At 39.4% G+C, this 14569-nt stretch overlaps 1 protein-coding gene across 4 annotated transcripts in view; it reads right to left on the minus strand.

Moving 5' to 3' along the window:
- Positions 1-14569, minus strand: part of GNAS (GNAS complex locus) — a 140439-nt gene that overhangs the window by 43516 nt on the left and 82354 nt on the right. For all 4 annotated transcript variants that reach the window (XM_027881226.1, XM_027881228.1, XM_027881227.1 and 1 more), the window contains exons 3-4: positions 6039-6093; positions 5835-5954 (exon numbers count right to left, since the gene is read on the minus strand). In XM_027881226.1, the coding sequence (XP_027737027.1) occupies positions 5835-5954; positions 6039-6093 (175 nt within the window). The remainder of the gene's footprint in view (positions 1-5834; positions 5955-6038; positions 6094-14569) is intronic.

The raw sequence follows: 14569 nt of genomic DNA on the forward strand, positions 1-14569 counted from the left end.
AAGCAACTGCACTACAGAAAAGATATGCAGATAATGCCCATTGTCTAAAGTCCTGGACTGCATATTCTCCAATTTAAGGAAATTCTTTGTGGAATTTCAACAGAACTACGTGAACACCTCAGTGGAAGCACTGCAGAATTCAAAGGGCAGAAATAATAATAATTTAAAAAAAAAATCACTGCCAATAAATGGGTTAGCGATGTGAAAATTTGCTAGATATTGATAGCCACACATGAAGAATAAAACATTCATATCAGGCATCTATCCATGTGGACAAAAATCAGAGATTTTAGGAGATTCATTTGCAAATCATTAGTAGTTATACATGTTTTAATTATGAGAAACAGAAATGAAACCAAGTGGCTGCCTCACAGACCCTACACTAAAAGAAGACTTCAAAAGAACTCTTTAATTAAACTGTATTCAAGAATTTATTTCTGCTATTAAAGGATAGGAGAACCAGCTTTACATAAGTCCTGTTAAACTCTGAGCAGGTAAACTCAATTGGATTATCTGGAAGCCCATTAAGAAGGAGCTGCTCTGTAGATAAGATAATAGAGATTTAAAAACGAGTAAGCAAGGATTATTTCAGAGGATGTGGCACCACATCACCACATCACTGATACTGTCTGAAAGACTTCCCATTTTCTTTTCTGTTAACACCATTAACATCCTCAAGCTAAAAATACCTTACATATCCATATTTTCTACCAATTTTGCACCTCAAGATACATATTTATCACTCTTTTACAGGTAACAAGATATAAAGGGCACTTTATAAGCCCCAGTATTTTCTCTCTGTGGTAACTGTCCAAATTGCATACAATATTATCCAGACACTCAAGAAACCAGGCCCTGTTTCCCACCTTTCCCAGCTTCCCACACAGGAGTGTCTTCACTGAAGAAAATATTTTGCCTACTTCCACACCCTAAAATCTGTGACATTTGAGATGTCCCCATGGGAAATGTCCCCCACTGCAGTGAGTATGTTTGTCATTACATTATAAAGCTAGTGATGCTGTCAAACCAGAACAGCTCTCTTCTTCTTCCATGATGTATTTAGACAGGAATAATAATATATCTATCATTATACACATCAGGGTGATTATCTACAGGGACAGATAATTTTGCTCTGTTGCCTACATAATTAAGGAACACTTCTGGCAGCAAAGGGATCCCAGTTCACATCTTTTCTTACTGAGGCTGTATTATCTTGTTACCTCCTTGAAGATGGTGGTGTCAAAATCATTTTAAGGACTCCAACCCCACCCTCTGACCCCGCTGCACGTTAGTGCATCCCACGCCGTGCACCACCTCCCCTGTACCACACTGCCCATGGGGGCCAGGTTGTAAATCTGCCCTCAAAACTGATCCCTGTTAAAAATAATCTCCCCAAAAATAGAAGAGTGAAGGAGTAAGGGTTACCAGGGTTATTTTTAACCTGCACTGGTTCAATGGTCTGATTTACACCGGCGACCCAGCGGAGGTTTTTTTGGTTGAGCGCGGGTGGCACATCACAGTGTGGAGGAGAAGGAAGGGATGGCTGTGGGCACACGGGATGCTAAGCTGGGCTTTGAGGCTGAAGCCAGCATGTGGTAAAGCCTGGCCTCAAGGACACCACTCAGAAACCAGAATAAAACTATTCAGAAGCAGTGGTAGTAGGAGATTCAAAATAACTACAATGGAGCAGTGTAGTAAAAAATAGAGGAGGGCCAAGAGACCTGCAGACAATTTCATCAACACCCTAAAAATGATCACATCTCTTCTAAACAGCCTTGATCTAGAGCCATAGGTTGGATTCATTGCCCTGTTATTCTGCCCTTCAATAGCTAATATTGTGATTCCACTACTTTTTGAATACCATCTTGCTGAATTTATAATGGTATTTTCAAGAGGCATCTTCCTCAGCTGAGTCCAGACCAATTAAATATAGGCAGTTGGAAACCCTACCCAACTATTTTTAACATTTCATTAAAACCTGAGAATTATAAAGGGACTATGACCCAAAATAAAGAGGTTTTATTTTGTAGCTTGGTTCACTTTGGTTGATCATGGAGTGTGAAATGTTGATATAACGATAACATTTCCCTCCCTCTTCTAAAAGTAAGAGCAAAAGAAAGTGATGAGAAAAAGGTTACTATTTTAGTTGGTACTGGGGATGAAGAAAATATCCTAACCACTGTCTGGTATGCAGAAGGGGAATAAAAATATCACCTTTATAACCCAGCTAACCCAACATCACTTGACATTTGAGACAGATACACAGCTAGTCTGAATTACTGAAACTACTTCTGAGGTTGATTTTTGACACTGAAAACACACACGTAAAATTGTGCTGAGCTAAATGCATCAAAGGACAATAGTGATGGAAATGCCATTTGGAAGCTTCAACTACACATTTACCTACTAAATACTGCAATATTTTAAAACACCAGCACAATTAAGTGGACAGAATTCTTTTCAGTCAGCACTACCCTGTTCCTTTCCCCATATGTTGCTACTAGTATTCAAGAAATCTAACTTCTTAATACCAAGTGTGCTGAATTAATAGATCTCCAACATACTCAATTTCCAGCTTTGAAGGGAATGTTTAACCTAGCATTGCGCTGTACCATTATTTTTAACTCAAGCTGTTGTTTTTTTAGGGTTTTTTTCCATTCAGAACAATATGGTCTACACAAATGACACACTTTTCCTTTAAGTCAAAAACTGCAAAAGCAAACAGATGGAGACACAGACTAAGAAAAGAATTAGAATACCAGAATACAAAAGTTGCTCTTTGAATCCTAGATTCCATGTGGAGCCAGACTCCTGTATTAGCATCTCACTGTAAAGCTCCTATATTTTTATTTACATTCTGCTGCCTTTCACACTACACTGACCCTTGCTGTTTGGAAATCTAAATTCTAGCTCCACTTGTGCAACAAGGAATTACAAATACAGATTTTGGGGTGTATTTTAAACTTCATTTAAACTACTCTTCCATGTACAGAAGGAGGCCTTGTGTTCTAAAGAAGATCTCCTGTAGTTGGAGAAGAAACTCCACGATCCTAGTGCTGATCCCTGTACATCTGTGCATCGCCTTCTGGAGAGCTTGGCAAATTAATGTTTAGGAAAAGGGCATTTAAAGGGAAGCAAAACAGCCTTGTATTTAGAAGAGCATGGTGCTCAGTACTTCCAGTCCCCAAAGGATACCCCCTCGGTAAGGCATCCTACCTTCCTGTTCTTCCTACAGCAGAGAGGAGCAGCACCAAACACGATCCTGAGGAAAGCATGTCCTCAAAACAGCTGAAATAGGATTCCCCAGGAAGAAAATGGAAGAGGCAGAAAGCAAGTTCTACAGCTCAAAATCATCAGCATCATACAGGGCTAATACTGCTAAAAATTGCCCTCCCTCCTCCTACATCCATACTCTAGATAGGAAAAGTTCACCTGCCAGTTTATGAAATTCTTCCCCCAGTGCGCTGGAGAAGGAAGTAGATAATCAGGATTTCCTTAGATATGAAGCATAACTGCCCACAAGGATACTCTTTCCACTTACAGAAACTTATTTTTCTTCAAAATACTTTTAATTAATCTGTTACAAAGTCAAAATTACTTTTATAGCGGTACCCAAGGATTGTGATTTCTGACACCACGCACTGAGAGTTGGCGTCTAAGGACACTCCAGACCTTAACTTGATTTAAATCATGTAATTAAAATGCAGGTTCAGTTTTTCATGCACCAAAGGACTATAACCTACATTCAAACTCAGAAATCAGACATATATTCGCTTATGTAATCACCCAGGGCAGAGAGAGCCAACAATAGTCCTTCAGCATTTGTGGCTGATGCACATCCAGTTTAAAACCTCAACCCTACAAACATTTACATATGAAATAGTTAATCATGCCAATGAAGGAAGCCACTAGTCAAAGTTATGCACACGCCTAAAGCTCTGTAGACTCAGGGCTTAAAAATTTAAGACAATACCTTTGCTCAGAGAAGAAAAACTAGTTTTATGGGAGCACTGTTATTCCTCAAGTGGTGTGTCATTCAACAGAAAGACTTTTCATTGAACTTGAAATTATTTATGCACCTTTTAAGTATGTTTCTGTTGCTTTAGACATCAAGGGTTTGCTGTCATGTATCCTACCAGATGTAATATATGGTGAATATTAATTTTTATATAAAAACCAGTAAATGTAACACATACATATTTGGCTTGTTCATTTACCCCTACACAGTTACCTCTTGCTTTCAGAGAAAAGAAAAATTTTAAAAATCCCACTGCACTCCAACTGAATGGAAGAAAAAAACCCCTCCAAGATAGAAGAGACAAGGAAAATCAAGTATTTCTGTATGAGGTGGGTCACAGGAACTTGTTACAGCACTGTTACAGCTCACAACCTGAACTATCACAAACAATGGCACTAGGAGAGTCGTGGGCACCCAGCCAGTTCAAGAGCACAGGAGGTGGAGTAAGGAACCACTGCCCTCTCTCTCCAATATTCTCCTAAAACTATATTCAAAGCGTGAGGTTTTTTGTACCCCTAGTAGGGGAGATCATCCATGAAGGGACCAAGTATTCCCATGGCTAACACTGACAAATGTGTAAATTAAAGAGGTGTCACACTGAAAATCTCAAAATATCCAATTTAACTAAGATGCTTTAAGACAAAATGACAACTCCTACATTTTATATGCTAGAGAAGAATTAAACACCATCCCCCTCCATCAACCTATCTGTACCTGCTGAACTTTGAAAATGACTGGATTTGAAGATTACAATGCAGTATTTCCAATTAGTTGCTAATACCCCAGGACATCTGCCTTGTACACAAAGTCTGGTTCTGGTTGTTTGGTCCTTCCCTTTTGATAAAGGCTGACAGGTGGAAAAAGCAACTGTCACTGGTTTCACAGAGAAGTTTGTTCAATAATATTTACAAATCAAGAGTTACAAAACCTTGCTGTGGTGCAAACTATCCCCCATCTTACTATTATTTGCACTTGCACTTTCATTTCAAGCATCTGGTCAGTCCTGGACGGACAAAAAACTGGTGTAAATGAATCGTGATTTTGATGTACCACCACAAATCCTCCCCTCAGCCCCCTGGAATAGTGCACAGAGAGAGAAATACCAGCTTTGAAACACTCCTGTACTGCTGCAAGTATAAGGTACTTCGTGGTAATTAATAAAAGTATCTTCTCGGTGTTGAAGAGTTCAGTGTTTGCAAACTACATTTTCATGGGCTTCTGCTACTTAGCCTGGTTGAGATACAGGAGAAATTAATCACAGTGAGTGGGCACAAAGTTATATCATCAACCAAATAATTATCCTTTGTGCATTTACTCTGGGTCTGCTGGCACCTTGAATGATTAACTAGGGCTGGGAGGGCTGAGGCAAGGACGTGTGCGTGGAGCCTCTGTAGAGAGTCTGGCTGACACAGAGCCTGAATCAGCAAGAAAACTCCACTGTTCTTCCAGAGGGGAGAGATTCAGTATCACTAAACACCAGCTAATCACCAACAGAGGGCTGAGTGTATTTTCACTCCTTCTGGGCAGGGCAATTCCTGACCCAAACTCTACACACAGCACCGTCCCTCTTAACCCTGTAGCTGAGAATTTCACAGAGCACAAAAGGCACAGAGAAGCAGACAAGGGTCTCTGCATTCCTAAAGCATCAGTTGAATTCTGGCTGTGTCCTTACACACTTACTTGAGTAGCAGTGACCAAAGGCACCTCCTGCAGTAATTCCCAAAGAGCAGCCCACTCTTTTGGGGCAATATTTACTCCAGTGCAGTGAAACACAATCATCTGCAGAAAGGCCTGGCCGCAGCCAGGAGTTACTCACCGGTGGGAAATCAAAGTCTATCTGGTTGGCTAAATTTAAGATGTAGTCGATTCGAAACTGGTTCTCTGGGTTGGCTAGTTCCACTGGAGGGGCCAAATTGCCCATTGCTGTGACTATTGTCTGCAAAGACAAAAAAGTAAAATGCTGCAGAAAGTGTCTAAATAGCCACTTTGAATAAGTAAAAACAATGGCTCCTGAGCTTACCTCTATAGCTTCTTTAATATTGTTTTTAATATCCTGGATTTTCATTTTCTTCTCCCTGTAATGAAAAGGTACTTTATTAAATTCAGAAGTCACAGAAGCTGAACACCTTTTTAAAACCAAACCTGAATTTGAAAAATACTCTACTGAAACTTTGTTGTCCCTGTTGACTGAAGTGCTTTCAGTCACTGAAGACTTTTATAGAGACTTGATTAAATATCTCAAAACTTCTCTACTTTACAGTAGCAGCATCTATTTGCATCCAAAAATCAGCATCTAATTATGCCTAAATAAAATGTATTGCAGCCTTAGACTGGGATTAAGACATTCTGCAAAATCAAACAGATTTTGATTCTCTTGAATGCAAACACTACACCGGAATGAAAGTTCTTTAGAAATGTATACACCAGAAACAAACAGAAAAAAAAATAGGATAAGTTATTAAAAGCAGAAATAAATGAAAGGAGACCAAAGAACTTCAAAGTACAAAAAAAATTAAAGCATTAAAGCACAAAATGATGCCACAGCAAAACATGTACAGAGAGCAGAGAGCTCAATCTGACAGAGACATTCAAAGCAACAGTTTGGATACAAAATCTAAAATAAACAGTAAAGGGTTAATCCAAGTATGTAAAATTACCTCAACTACAAGGAGAAGAATAGGTTAGAAAACCACTTGGAATGAGCACTATCATTTGGGATTAACTGCAGTCAAATTAACAAGCCTAACAGGCTGAAGCAAGAGTGCAAACCATTGCTCTGCTGCATTTTTATTGGATTTAGTGTCAAATCTGACAACAGCTACTTCCAGTGCTAAATAGTGCAGTTCAGTGAAATGCATAATCCAACATTTGGTATAACCAGGAATTAGCACCCTCAAAGCATTACTAGCATTGTAACTTAATTGCAAGGCACTATGACAAAAATTTTACATTATTAATTTCTTGCTGTACACAGCTTAAAATTATTAGTTTGAGGTAAACCAAGTTAGTCATGTCATTACTAAAATAACCCAGTTGAATTGTCTAAGTGACCTTTTAATCTTCATTAAACTGCTTTTATAAAACACTTCAATTATCCGAGTATTTATACCAACTTTTATTTTTTTTTTTGTCCTTTTGAAAAATAACGTTTTTCAACTCAGGATCCCAAAAACTTTGAACTACCAACAGCACGTTTCCTTTTTTCACCCTTTTAAAGGTAGTAACTCACACTTTTGGCTTAAAGACCACAGCTTGAATATCTCACTTTACTTAGTTAATTCAGTAAACGTATTGCAGAGGCTTTTTGTCACTTTTTCCTTCCTATAATTATTCACAACCAACAACCAAAACGAAACTGAAAGCACATTCACCCATCAGGAATGCAGAAGAACAGCAGTAAAAAAAAAAAAAATTTAAAAAAACTACTGCTTAAATAACAAGGCAGACGCAGACATCCAGGAATGGTGAGAATTCTGGTTATCAAATGAAAAATTAATGCAACTTCTTTAAAAGACAGGGTTGAGGAAACTCCCCCCCCCTCCCCGTGGCAGCCGCACGTTCCGCTGCCTTTCAGGCACAGGCGTGGAGGATCCGATCCTACATTCCCCACTTGTGACAGAATGATTGCAATGCCAGTGCTGCTCTTACACATGGAAAGCAAACAGCAGCATCAAATCATCTGGTTCGGGATGACTTGGCTGTGGAGAGGACGGGTCTGAATCAGCAGCAGAGCTCTACCAACAGAAACAGGATTATCCCCAAACATCAGCTCCTCGTTGCTGGCCACGTACCCTCCACAGTGTGGGGAGGAAGATCAGGGGAGTCTGATACAGCGAGAAAATGAAATTATCGATAATCAGATGGAAATTCTTGGGTTTCCCTCGACTTCTTCACCTACCTACAGACCACCTTATTCCTCAAGACTACCCGTTTTTTGCTTTACACATTTGGCACCACTGATGAGAACAAGGTAGTGACCCAAGAAAAGTCAAAAGCACCAAATTAAGGAAAGTAAATAAGACAGGAAAAGAGAGGAAAAACTGAGGGCTTTTCTCCCTCTTCCTTCCTATTCTCAGTGCTTTCTAGGTCTTAGGAAACTCTCTATTCCCCAACCAAGACTTAGGGCAGGTGCAGAATTCCTGTATTTTTCAGTTGGTACACATACGGTTGCAAACCTGTCACTCACTTTGTTTTTAAAAATCATGTTTCATTATTAAAAATATGTAAATAGTGGCATGAAAGCAGGAAATGTTTATCAATGAGAGTGTAAGGAATTTGTCTGGCTTTATTTTGCCTCCAGTTTTCAGCTGGATCTTCAACTTAATGAACATGTAACCGGATTGTGCCCCGTTGAGATCAAAAGGGCAATGGATATGCTGAAAGCCAAACAAGGTATCAGTATTTTTAAAGAATTATCAGTCATTTTGCTTCAGTTTGGAACATCATTAGAAAGACAGAAGTTTAGGAAGTTCTATTGTTTTTGTTATGAAGCAAATTGTAGTTATTCTCTCTCCCCTGGAACACTTTGGATTAACTGTCTCAAAGCATCAGTGAGGTGCACATTTACCTGAATCTACAATAAAGCACATTATTTTTATTATAGGTTTCAGTCAAACTTCCACATTTACACCTCTTGGCTGATCCTCATGCCCCTAACGGCACTGCAAAGTGATAATGAATACGGAGAAACATTAAACTCCAGCAATTAACAAACTGCTCGATAACCATCATCATCTTTACAACAAGGATACTCATAGTTCCTATTTCTGGTGGTGTTGCCATGGCCCTATAGCCTGCCCAGTAAACAAGGAATCCTATTACACAGCAGTGAATGTATCACTGCGTTTTGTGTTTTGTAATGTTTACTAGGCATAAACTTTCCATGACAATGAGACACTTTATTCTTCTGGAACTAAAGGTGTTCATCAATCACCCATCCAACAGCAGCTTAAATACAACTGTAACTTCTCACCAAGAAAAAAAAACCCCAAAACTAAGGTGACATTCATTTTACTCAAGGACTGATGAGATGCAGCACACAAAAACTACAAACCTTTGCCTTCCCAGAATGTTGTTTTCGTTTTTGTTTTTTTTCCAGAAATCCCAGCCAGGTTGCACCTCAAATTTCCAAAAGTACTTTATTTTCCCCAACTTAGAAGCAGATTCTTGCTTTTTAAATTTCTTATTCCCAGGTGCTGGATATAAAAACTACAAAAGAAAAAAAGCTAGGTTCCCAAAATGTTTTCCTCTGGAAGATCCCAAGGAGACCAGGAATGGCACTGTGCTACCCTGGCTAACAGAAGACTGATGTCTCTGCAGGCCTGTTCTGTATCTTTAGATGCCGTGGGTTAATAAGGTCATATTTTTAATCTTGTTTAAAACTTTTGCTTAGGCTGTGTAGGGTAGGCCAAACAAAGCATTAAACTCTATTAGTTGAGGATTAGAAGAAAAATCTCAAATCCCGCTGTTTTCAATATTTAAATGGGCCAGAGCAAGGCTGCACATAGCTTTCAGGAAAACTAATAAAGTCTATTTTAGGTACTATTAGAAAAAAAAAAAGATGACATTTTAATTCAAGTAACATTAAATTAGAATGACATAAAAGGTCAAGAAAATCAAATATTCCTTGAAAACCAACCTAATCAGTATTTAGTAAAGAACTTCTCCACCTGTGGTTGAGTTTTACTTTTAAAAAGGCAACATTTTTACTCAGACTTTATCAAATCTAACGCAAAGAACACATTACCAAACAGATTGTCAGAGAGCAAACTAATTTAATTCTAATGTTCATTTTTGGTTTACCAAAATTTTCCAGATAATATGAATAACCATTAATTGGAGAAAAACATATAAAGTTTAAAAAGAACATTCCAGAGGATGAGGATTCAGTTCACCCTGAATGCTTCTACATCTCACAGGTAGAAAAATAATTTTTAAAAAAGGCGCTGAAATGAATGGCCAAAAAAAGTATGTTAAAGAATTGAGGGGGAATGCAGATGGACAAATGGGGGATGAGAGGACACAATCCCTTTGTGACATTAATCTAAATTTCTAAAAGCAAAAAAGTTTGAATTCTTGGTCACTGCTGACAGGTTAAGAAGTCCAATGCCTTCTTGGAAAGTCCTGTAGCTCTGGAAAGGACATAGAGCCTATTTTAATAGGGGATATTAAAATGTAATCACATAGTTCTTTACAAGGTTGTAAACAGCCCAGCTTCCATCACCTCCAGTGATCGGTGTCACGCAGAAATTACCTTTATTCCTGAAGCACTGTCAAACTTCCCTCACTCCCAAACCTGCTGACACAACGACTCCAGGGAGTGCAAAGCTTCCCTTCCCTGTGCAAAGCACTGCAGTTCAGTGAGTCAGTTCACAAGTGCCAGAGCCAGAAGAAAAAAATCTTACAAAACAATCCCTATGCTTCTGGGCTTTTTATAGGAGAAAACGTGTAGCACACACGTGCACCTCCCTGTTTTCAGGTATTGCCAACAAATGGGAATGCACAGGGAAGTAGCCAAGGGTTCTTGCTCACCTTCAAAGGCCCATCATAATTCCACACTGAAGCCAACGACAAGTTAATAGATCAATTTTGTTTTAAAACACAATTCAGTTCTTTGACAGGCAGTCATGCACTTCACAGGCATGTGAGCTTTAAACATGTCTATCAGTCTAAATACGGTGTCTCTGATGCAGTGAAACATCTGATGGATTTCATAAATATTCCATGAAATCTGCATTAAAATTTGTTTACTGCACCTTATGGAAGTTAGCAGAAAAGCAAACAGCACTACCTGCCAATCCACCTCAGAGAAACAGAGCTGTGCAGTCGAGATCTTCACACACGAGACCACGAGCAAGGAAATTCAATTAAGGTTTTGCTACCAATCCACATTACAAAAATCCCGCAGTACTTCACAATTCAACAAAGAGATAAATTTGGGTCAGCAGCCTGAGTTATTTCTAACAGAACATGCAATTACCTCAAAATATAACAGCTAGAACGGCAAACAGGGCAGAGGCCAAGTTAGAGGCACTTGAAAATGGGGAAAACTAGTTGCCTAGAGTATTCAGGGTGAAGCTGAAATAATTCATGTTAAACCTGTGACAAAGTTCCAATTTTACAGACAAAACTGCTAAAATGCAATGGCAAAACCCACTGAGTGTCTTCTGCAAATTGAACGCCATTTCTATCACACCAGAGATACCCCAGTAATTCTGCCAACTTCAAAGAGATTTTCTGTTCTGTCCTGTTCCAGACCCAAAAGGACAAACCCTTGCAGTACCACAGGGCAGGAGCTGCCACGCAGCAGTTCCACAGCAGTAACTCTGTACAGTTTTCGACAGGAAATATCATTTACTTGGGTCCTCGCTCGCAGCAGAACTGGAAGAGATTTTCTAACCACATTAATACTTTGTTCCCTTCCTGCTGCTGGTTGCAGAGCCAGAGTTTCCCCTCCCCACCCCTGTGTTCTTCCTCCTACACCACCTTTCCCCTCCCAACATCACTTTGCAAATTCTTGGGTTTATTTCTCTGAGATTCTGGGTATCACCAAATTGTACCATCCAGCTACCAAAGACGATTTACTGTGAGAGGAAATAAGAATAGAATAAGAATAGCTATGAGGATAAACTATTTGCTTTCTCTCTAAATAAATAACACCTTTTGGAAAAAGAAAAAACCAACAGGTTGAGTAATTATATTTTTATATATTTTGAATTAAACACACAGTTAAAAACTGAGGATGTTGGACAGATCTAATAGTGACCTAAATTATTTGGGAGAACTTAGTTCAATTATCCCTTGAAGCATAATCACTTTCTCACACAATATGTGATGCAATGTATAGAATAGACAATACATAAAGGGCTTCCACAAGTTCCCTTTTAAATATTGGAAAAAGCACTCTACATTGCTTTCTCGTTTCTTGTTTCAATACATCACCATCTTCATCTTCATGAATTATGTGTACATCTTATTGTGTGGCCTAAACAGATGAACATGATGAAATACAAGCACAAAGGGATACCTTCTGTTAATGGAACAACAGAACCATCCTCTAACTTAAAAGTAAGGAAAGACAAATTATTGAAGCATCACTTTAAAAAAACATCATCTCTCTGTGAAAGCAGAAATTTTGTTATTTTTGATTATTATTTGCACTGCAGTGATAGGGGTCAGGGGTGTGACTGGTTCAAAAACTCTACAAAAGGCATCCCTGAATACAAACCTAATTAACTCAATATTTAGTTTTATTTTATCTCTGCCCACTGTGATATGCCAAGTGTAAAGGTTAAAGGGCAGCTTTATTGAGCCTCTACAGATATTCTGATGCAGAGACTGGCTGTGGGCAGGCTTTGCTCCTGATGGGAGTTCCAGGAGCCAGGAGGGTGGTTGGACACACCCCTGAAGGCTGTCCCAGAGGCTGCTCGGGTAGCTCATGGAACCCTGGTCATTCCAGCTGCCCAGGGGGATGTGGCACAGAGATGCTACTCTAGCTCTAAGACACCTTCAGGCTCCCCTTCAGCTTCACAAATTCCTACATAAAACCAGTTTAACTGGTTTACAGTCCCTTTATACCTCTTAGTGGCACAAAGAGACCATCACAGACACAATATTAGGACGCATAACTGCTTATCCTGCTCCATTTACCTCAACTAATTAACTAGCAATAGTTTAGGTAAGGGATGAAAACAGAACTGTTCACAAAGAGCTCTGTGATGCATGAGGCTGACAAAGGCCCTTTAATTCATACTGTACAATTAAACACCTTTTTCATTGCAAGCCTGGTCTGTAGCTCCCCAGACGAGCACACGGAGGGGAACACACTGCTCTCATTTTCTTGCTCTAAGTACAGGTAGGTAATTAAGCATATTACAATAAAAGATGTTCTCAGAAGTTTAGTATTATCTCTAGATACCTGATACAATAATTAACAAGGCTATAGAGTCTTTAGAGGACAATCTGTTTCCTTTCTAGTCAGGAAGGACACCTCTCAGAACCAGCAGGAACAGGAGGATTCCAGTCAAACTGCTGAATCATCTTGCCTTGTACAATCCACTACTTTGAGATAATCAAACTGTTGTCAGGAAGCACAGAGACTTTTTCACTTATTTACGTATTTAAACATCTCTCTCACAGCAGATCCAGCCTACTGGGGTCTCCTGAGCTACCTGACAGGGTCTATCCATCTCAGTATGCCCAGAAAAAATCCTGTTGTGTGAGTACATACTGACCAGGCACTGCAGTGTAGGTGGATTAACAGCACCTTCGGTTAAAACTGGGCCATTTGCTGCCCTGTTCATCACTCCATCCTTGGCACTGCAGAGCCTTTGCTTTAAAACACAGGCAGTGTTAAAGGGGGTCTTGTTCTCACCTTGGTTTTCACTTTCAAAGCATTTCTGTCTAACCTCTGAAACACTGATTTCATGAGTGGCCTATGAGTTTCATTTGCTCTAACGCTGTTTTGTAAGTGTCTGTATTCCAGTAACTCCTTCAGCCAGGATTGGGTAGGAAGCTTTTGAAAAGAAGGCAATCACATCCCAGAGCTCTTCAGGGGTTTGTGCACAAGAATGAGAGGAATAGCTCCTATAATGGCTGATGACCTCACTGCTACTTAGAGCTGAAAAAGTACACAGCTGGCTAAGTGCCAATATTAAATGGAAAGAAACCCTAAAATAAAAATGGCTGGAACACTGGATGCCAAGTAAGTATAAACACGGAGCAGCCAAAGCAGGATGCAACACGGCAGGGAAGGCATGGATGAGACAGGTGGAACACGGTTGGTCCTGAAAATACCTCCATTTTTTCAAGTGATTATGATCTCCATTATCATCTGAAACACTTCTGGCATGTGATATTTTAGACAGGTGATCTGGAAAATGCTTGTCTCTAACAGTGACAAAACTCAAGGTTTTTAATCCAAACCCATCAGCGGTGGCAGGTAAGACACAGATGTCAGAAGGACACCAGCGCAACAGAAACAGGAAAAAGGGAAGGTTCAAATTCATACAAAATCTGTCCCAACAGGAACAAGGCAAATTCTACAAAACAAGCTACTTTTTGCTTACTGGGGACATACATTTCAGTTGTTCAAAAAAAAATGTTACGTGCAATTGAAGTTTGCTAACATCAACTCTGGGAGAATTACTGCAATATTCAAGTGCATGTGCCACTTGATCACAGAAATTCTTATAGAACATCTCATCAGGGCATAAAAATTCCCCCTGAAATACCCAGAAAAAAAAAAAAATCTTTTGAAATTTGTCAGGTATTGTTAGATTTCAAGAGTTGTCGTGTATTTATAGTTCCAGACAGTGTATGAATTTACTATGACTGTGCATGTAAACTGCAGTTTCAGAACACAGAGTAACTAAATGTTGGAATGAGCAAATCTGAGAATCTGTCCCTCAGAGACCCAGACTGGAGCACAGGGAGGCAGGTGTAACACAGCACACAACAAAGCAAGGTGCTGACAACGTTGGCTCTAATCCATCAAAGCACTTAAGCACATGTTTAATTTTAAGCACATGAGTAATTCTATCAACTTTAATA

The sequence above is a fragment of the Empidonax traillii genome, unplaced genomic scaffold, assembly GCF_003031625.1.
Source record: "Empidonax traillii isolate 1590-97213 ecotype Southwest subspecies unplaced genomic scaffold, ASM303162v1 scaffold86:size2944007, whole genome shotgun sequence".
NCBI classification, from domain to species: Eukaryota; Metazoa; Chordata; class Aves; order Passeriformes; family Tyrannidae; genus Empidonax; species Empidonax traillii.